The sequence below is a fragment of the Aptenodytes forsteri genome, unplaced genomic scaffold (genome assembly GCF_000699145.1).
Source record: "Aptenodytes forsteri isolate BGI_AS27 unplaced genomic scaffold, ASM69914v1 Scaffold249, whole genome shotgun sequence".
In the NCBI taxonomy this organism is placed as follows: domain Eukaryota; kingdom Metazoa; phylum Chordata; class Aves; order Sphenisciformes; family Spheniscidae; genus Aptenodytes; species Aptenodytes forsteri.
In genome coordinates this window covers 1,013,244-1,020,244 of record NW_008796188.1, presented here as the reverse complement: position 1 = coordinate 1,020,244, position 7,001 = coordinate 1,013,244, and the positions used below count along the sequence as shown (strand labels likewise).

At 47.7% G+C, this 7,001-nt stretch overlaps 1 protein-coding gene across 1 annotated transcript; it reads left to right on the top strand.

Annotated features, from left to right (window-relative positions):
- The first annotated feature begins 442 nt into the window (after positions 1-442).
- On the top strand, positions 443-5,690 carry RDM1 (RAD52 motif containing 1). Its single transcript, XM_009287935.2, has 7 exons — positions 443-544; positions 720-938; positions 1,325-1,447; positions 1,967-2,129; positions 2,707-2,805; positions 3,869-3,957; positions 5,425-5,690. The coding sequence occupies exons 1-7, from the start codon at positions 443-445 to the stop codon at positions 5,524-5,526; spliced, it is 897 nt and encodes a 298-aa protein (XP_009286210.1). The 3' UTR covers positions 5,527-5,690.
- The last annotated feature ends 1,311 nt before the right edge of the window (positions 5,691-7,001 follow it).

Sequence of the window (7,001 nt, the reverse complement as noted above, 5' to 3'; positions counted from 1 at the left end):
CCCCCCCCCCGGGGCTGAGGAGCGGGGCCTAGGATCCCCCCAGGGTCCCTCTCCCCCCCTGGAGCTAAGGGCCCAGTTCCCCCCCCCATCTGTACTGATGGCTTCACCTGTGTGCTAATAATATATTCTTAAATCCCTCCCTTTTATTTTATTTTGTTGGTTTTTAATCATTTTTTAGTTTCCTTGTCTCCTTGAGGCATGCTGGGTGCAGGGCAACCTCGAGGGGGTGTCGGGCTGCCGCAGGGTGATGTCTGCCCCTGTGCCACGGCCGGTTTTGTGGTCGGCACAGCAAAACCACCGAGAGCCCAGCGCAAGGGGGAAGAGCTGGAACAAAACCCCACTAGTCCGCTTGCAAAATACTGTGCTAATGTTTTACTGAAAGCGTCGGCAAAACCACGCGCCCGCACAAAGCAGGATGGCAGAGAGCAAGAGACGGTCTGGGATGAGGATGACTGGGGGGACAGAAAATCCCACGTCTGTCTTCGCTCTCCTCCCGAAGCAGAGGCTGGATGATAATGGAGATGAGATGTCAACAGGGTCGGAGGTCCAGCCAGGTTGAGCTTATTTTTACGGAGAGATAACTCATCTTCAGTCTCACTGCTTATTCCAGGCCTTATTGCTGTTAAACTTCCTAAAAACTTTCCTTGATTTCTAGGTAATTAGGTCTCATGAGTAGTCCTCTCTCTGTCGCTGTTGCTCAGCCCCTGGAGCACCCGTAGATATTTCAAAAGACCCTCTTTTCTCTTGTTTTTCTTCAGCATTCCCTGTTTTCAGTGTTTTCCAAATTTGGGCCGCTCTACTCGGTGCGAGCGCACAGAAATGCTGCCGTGGCAGGGCCCGGGTATTACGCCATCATCAAGTTTTATTCGGCTGGAGATGCCAGCAGAGCCCAGCGCGCATGCAATGGGCAAAGGCTGTTTCAGAAATCTCCCTTGAAGGTAAGCAGAACGGCCCCAGGTGTGAAACTTGCAGGACTCGGCACCGTGACCTCCAGCAGCAGTGTGGGATTACACGAAATAATTGTTGATCTCGGTGATGCTCCCTGTGCAAAACGTTTACTAACTTTTGGCTGGATGCTACCCTGTGGTGACATCCCCCACCGCTGGCTCCCAGGTAGCATTTAAGCAGTAAAATGGCAGCATCCCTCCTCTGGAATAATTTGCAGGGCCTGTTCTTGGGTAAAAAATATTTAACAGATCTCAGAAGCACGCATGCGGTCAGGGAACAGGTTACCTTCGGATGACTCTCCCGGAGCCACGGTGTGTCTGTAGTGAGAACCTTGCAAGCAAAGCCTGGCTAAGCAGGGTTCTTCGTTCCTGGACAGGTTTGTGTTTGCACCAAGCAGAAAGGGTTTCGGCAGCAAGTCCTTGCTCTCAACAGCAACAAGTGCCAGGAGTTGGCCAACCACTACTTTGGCTTTAACGGCTGGCCCAGCCGCATCATCACAGTAAGGGACCCTTTATATTCATCCATCACCCTTCCTCTTATCCTCTTCTTAATTAGAGCAGTTGGCGGAATAAGAAGAATTGTCCTCAAATCAGCAAATAATAGACAGCTACAGGAGCTGCGTTTTGGACCACAAATGGGGGTATTTTGAAAGCTTGGGGAGAGAAGATTGCTATGGGTGAGAGCGCTGGCTTGGCTTCTGTTAATAAAAATGGGGACGGCTGTGATTAAAGCAGTGCCAGGGCTTGACAGTAATCTTTGTGTGCTGAAAGTGTCTGAGATGACTGAGACTCCCAGAGGATGGGGGGTATGAGGTATTTCTAAAATAGTGTCAAAAACATCCCTGCTCTGCTTCTACCGTGTGCTACTGCCTTGGAGTTACACGCTGTGCAGAGATCTGTGGCATGCAGGCATAGGCCTAAGTGGTCATAACATCCCCTTCCTATGTAATCGAAATTAATTATCTGTGGTCTTCCCAACAGCTGCAGAATGTGTCTGGTATCTGTGGTCTTCCCAACAGCTGCAGAATATATCTGACTTTGATGGTGGGAATGAGGAACTGGGAGAGACATTGCAGAAGCGATCCGTGAAATATCTGTGTGCTGTAGAGGTGATGCTGCCCAACCACGGGGTACGCACCAGGGGAGTTGCCCTCGGCGAGGCAGACATCGAAAACAGTGAAGGTACGTTTTGGATGCAGCTGGAAGTCCCTCTTAGCAGCTGGCACAGACACTGGTCAGTCTTGTGTTTGCACAGTTTGTGGGTCTGATGTAGTATCCGAATTTAGCTGGAGGCAAGGATCTGTGTGGGGCCTTGTGAGCTACCGTGCTATGCAGCAAGGGATCCTGAGCATGCCTCTTCCCTCCCTGCTTCACCCCAGTATCGCTTTCCTACCCGCTGTTCTCTCCCTCTCACCTGCAGCGTTATTCATTCCCCATTGCAGCCACTTCTGGTGTGAACACGCCACGTGATTCTTCATGCTGTGTCTGTGGCACAGCTGAGGTGCCAGCGGGTCTCTGCACTGCCCGCTGCCCTGGCAGGGTCCCGACACAGGGCTGAGGATCGTGTGCTGCTGTGGGTTGGCGCACGAAGCCCTTGTGAGGGTGCTGCCATGCTGCCGGCGACTCCTGAAACATAAGCAGCTTTCTTATCAGATCCCTAAGGCTGTGTTTGGTTACGTTTCCTAGCGCAATGCAGCTAGTGTGCTTCATATGCAGAGTGTCAGCTTAATATCAATAACATGCTGCTGGTTGTGTTCAGATCCTCTCGAGTTTGTCACAGCCACAAGAAGAGTTCAGAAACTCGCAGTCGGGAAGGCTTTGTCTAGCGCCTTTCAGAAGATACTCCTCGTAGTCTTAGGTAAGGCCTATTTTTGTTTAAACGCTGGGGTGTTTGGGCTAATGATAGAACTTTCATGATAGTTGATATGAATTCTTTTTCTCTGAACCTTTCTTGGGATTCACTGAGGCTTGGGGGGTCTCGGACAAAATTAAAGTTGTGTCGTGGTCTGTAATGATTTAACAGAGTGGTTCCACCCTACAAGCTATGTGAGAGAAAGGAAAACCCAACAGGAGGTCAGATTTTTTTATGATAAAGAAGTCATTGAAACTCCGAATTCCAAGAGTGTGAACGCTGGCAGGGGGAGCTTTTTAACACTACGTGTGCATGCCGAATAGGGATGCGGGGGAGTCCTGGTTCCAGGGGTAACATGAACTGAATTGCAGCACTTTGCACGTTCCTGTCCTGGTTCCAAGCCAACCAGGTGCCATCAAAGGTCTGTGCCCCACTGTTGCATTCAGCGTTGCATCTTTGGGGCTACTGTCTCCTTTGGGTTTTTAGTCATAGAAGCTGGCTCTGTGCCTATCCAGGAACTGCTAGATGTGCTTTCTCTGGGTTCCAGGTCTTGTGCTCTCTGAGCTTTTAGGTGACTCCTGTTTATGTGGTGTCTGGGTACTTCAGTCTTTTATGCTTATCAGGACAGGCCCTGATGGGATCAGGTCAGCGCCACTATCCTCGTTTTACAGAGAGGGGCCTTTCATCTGCCAGATTCCTCCCCTGGCTTCTTTAAGGTGTTCTTTCGGAAGGTGGGTTTCTGGATTCAGATGGTTTGCAGTGCTTCCTGCCTTCTGGTCCATCACATACACAGGGACCGGCAATTAACATGCTCCATCCTCTCCGTAGATTTCTGCTTCCTCAATTTCAGTGTCCACTCCATTCAGTAAGAGCCATTTGGTTTTCTGCGGGGAAGACAGGCAGGTAGGCCAGAGAAAGAAGCACACTCATTCAGACCAACCAGCCACTCGCTCTGAAAGCCATTATGAAGCAGAATTGTCCCATTTGGAGTTTAGGGTAGGTTTATTGTCATTGCAGACAGTAGTAACTAACAGTGTCTCTGGCTGTTTGTTCTGTGTGCTTGTTTCAGAGAACGGGAAAGTGGCCGTGGAATACGATCCCACCCAAGAGGAGCTCACAGACTCCCTAACAGAAGAGGAACTGAAGGGGCTTGTGCAGGTAAAAGCAGTGGATATTTAGCTTTTCCACAGGACCTCTATGTTACATCTAGAGATCGGAGATACAGCTGGTAACTGTTACAGCCTCTGACACCCTCCTTTTATGCAGCAATTACCTCGACTTAAATCCCAAGGGGTAATCACGTCTTGGAATTGTACAGCACACTAAGGTTTTAAAACTCTTACTTTTTTGGGTATCTGTGGAGAAATGCATGTATATTTTAGATGGCACAGGAAAGCGAGCAGTTAGGGTACAGGACTGTTATGGTGCAGCTTGACAAGTCTCACACATGACAGTGTCCAGGACTGCTCTTCATAGAATCTGTGAGGGTGAACATCCTGGTAAAGTCACAGTAGGTTAAATCAAATGATTTTTTAATAAGTTCCTAAATAAATCAAACTTCCCATCTAGAAATGCACTTCACAAACTCCTCCTTACCCAGAGGGAATGATTGTTAAAAGCTTTGGTGAAATAAAAGCTTTGGTGAAATCCCTGCAGGTAACTGTGGGATCTGTTAGCATGCATCGAACAAAAATACCCCGGGGTACAACAGTAAAACTTTTGTCATCGTGCTCAGTGAGATGAGTTCTGCGTGCCAGCCTTTGCACGCAGCCAGTCATGAGCAGAGGATTTTCATCTCGCTTAGTTTGAGAACACTGCTCTCTACCAGGGGGGATGACTGATACAGCGGTCTTTCGAAAGCAAGCATCACTCTCACATGATGCGTCAGCACCGCGCTGCGCAGTGTCTAACTCCTGCAGTTTGCGTGGAGGAAGTGTCTAAGGAACCTTGTGACACGTTACTCCATTTGATGACACTGAGTCACCTGGTGTCCACGGGCAGAACTATCTTCCTTTCTTACTGAAGAGTAGCAGTAAAATAGGAGGTATTTTGGTGTGTGAAGTAACTAACGTCCACCAGATAATTTTTTTTTATCAGTTGAGAAGATGAAATTACTGCTGGTTTCTTCTTTGTCTGCATTTTCCTCTGTACTGCCCCTTCTATCTGACTTCTTTTAAACCCGCAGAGAACTGAGCATAAGAGTGACCACATGCAATGACCATAAGAGAAGTGAGCAGCAAAGTCAAACAGAAGGCCTGCCGCTTCTCAAACCTCTCTTTTACCGGGAGGGTCATCCCTCACCTCTCCTGCCGCCTCACTTCCCTTGCGATGGTGTGTGGGAGGTAATTCGGCGCTTTCTCTCCGCAAGGCACCTTGCAGCCTGATAGGAAGAGGCACAGACAGGAATTCGGAAGGGCTTGCTTGGGAGGAGAGCTGCTGGGTGTCCTTTTGGTTCATTGCCTTGTGATGTCGGTCAGTCTTTCCAAAACAGAAATGTTCCCGAGTTGGTAAATTCCGGGGAGGCTGTCTCTTGTACATGGTAAAAATATATTGTTTCCAGGTGCGGAGGGATGAAGCTAAAATATGTTGTAGAGAAAGAAATTTACTCTTGATTTCTCTTCCCAGGTCAGTGAATTGTCCTTGGAACAGTTTGACCTCGAAGAAGAAGTTTTGTCTGATCTCAGTTTTGATGATGAGCTCCCTAGCCGGGAGATGCCATCTAATTAGTGCAGCTCTGTCTTCACGTCGTTTCCAAAAGTTCTGCAGTGTTTGATTAGGAATGAAAGTCTAACGCTGTGAAATGACATGTGCGTCATATCTAATGTTTTCTTTTTCTCCAAATACGTAACAGCAAAAGAAATGGGCAATAAACCTCATGTTACTAAAATTAAGCCCAAAAATGTATGCTGTTTTTGGAGAGGAAGTGTTTTCTTGTCAACTTATCCAGGTCAGCTATATATGGAAGCCAGCTTAGCTGCGTGATTATTATTTAGACAGCATAACAGATGTGCATAGCACTTACAGAAGAATAAAAGGAATAAGCCCTCCCTGCAAGAGCCTACAGTTCAGGTTCACTATGATCTGCAGGAGAAAGCTGGAGACGGCAGAAGGAGACATCTTACCAGCAGGAGTAGCTGTAGTACTTACACACACAGGCACAGAAAAAGATAATTTCTCTAAGTGAAATTTCTCTTAAAGAAATAAGCCTAAGTCTTGTAATAATGTGTTGAGCCACATGGGTTGAGCCCCAACTACTAGTAGTTGGGACATTGTCACGAAGTAAAGCAAAGATTCTTTTTTCATTAAATTAAGGTTTTTCATTAAATTAAGTAAAATTTTGTAACTCTGTGTGATGAGTGAACCTCCAGGACAAGCGGAGACGGCAGAAGGAGACATCTTACCAGCAGGAGTAGCTGTAGTACTTACACACACAGGCACAGAAAAAGATAATTTCTCTAAGTGAAATTTCTCTTAAAGAAATAAGCCTAAGTCTTGTAATAATGTGTTGAGCCACATGGGTTGAGCCCCAACTACTAGTAGTTGGGACATTGTCACGAAGTAAAGCAAAGATTCTTTTTTCATTAAATTAAGGTTTTTCATTAAATTAAGTAAAATTTTGTAACTCTGTGTGATGAGTGAACCTCAGAGGCAGGACAAGCAATGGGAAGGGACATCAAGCTCCCCAGATCACGAGGTGGGGGGGCGGGGAATGCTCATTTGATAACAGACCCCTGGTCAGATTTTTTGACCTCTGTCTTTGGAAAAAAAAGATGATTGAAAAATGGGAGAGGTCAGGGAAGAGCCACAGGAATGACTTGAGATCCCTCTTGAAATGAGAGGAGCGTGGCCTGTTTAACTTAACAGAAAATTGAGGAAAGGGGTGATTTGATCCAGGAGAAGACGCTTGATACCGGGTGACCTTTTTAACCAGAAGGCGAAGGTGAAACAAGACCCAGTGGCTGGACGCTGAATTTAGAGAAACCCAAGTGGGAAGCAAGATGCAGCGTTTCACAAGGGAGGGAACGGCCCTCCGGGGGATGCGGTAAATCCTCTACCGTGGCGAGCTCTCAGACAGAGATTGTATTTACATATATATATTACACATCTTCCTGCTGGCAGAGACGCCCGAAGCCCCAGACCCCGCTCTGAGCCGTGAGGTGAGGGGCCGCAGTGGCGAGGCCTGCGCCCGGTCCCAGGCCTGC

What these genes read in the sequence shown, in the direction of transcription:
- RDM1 (XM_009287935.2), top strand. Translation starts at nt 443, where the DNA reads ATGAGGATGACTGGGGGGACAGAAAATCCCACGTCTGTCTTCGCTCTC. An exon ending in AGATGTCAACAGGGTCGGAG is followed by an intron (nt 545 to 719) that starts GTCCAGCCAGGT and finishes GAGCACCCGTAG; the next exon opens with ATATTTCAAAAGACCCTCTT. An exon ending in AGACATCGAAAACAGTGAAG is followed by an intron (nt 2,130 to 2,706) that starts GTACGTTTTGGA and finishes GGTTGTGTTCAG; the next exon opens with ATCCTCTCGAGTTTGTCACA.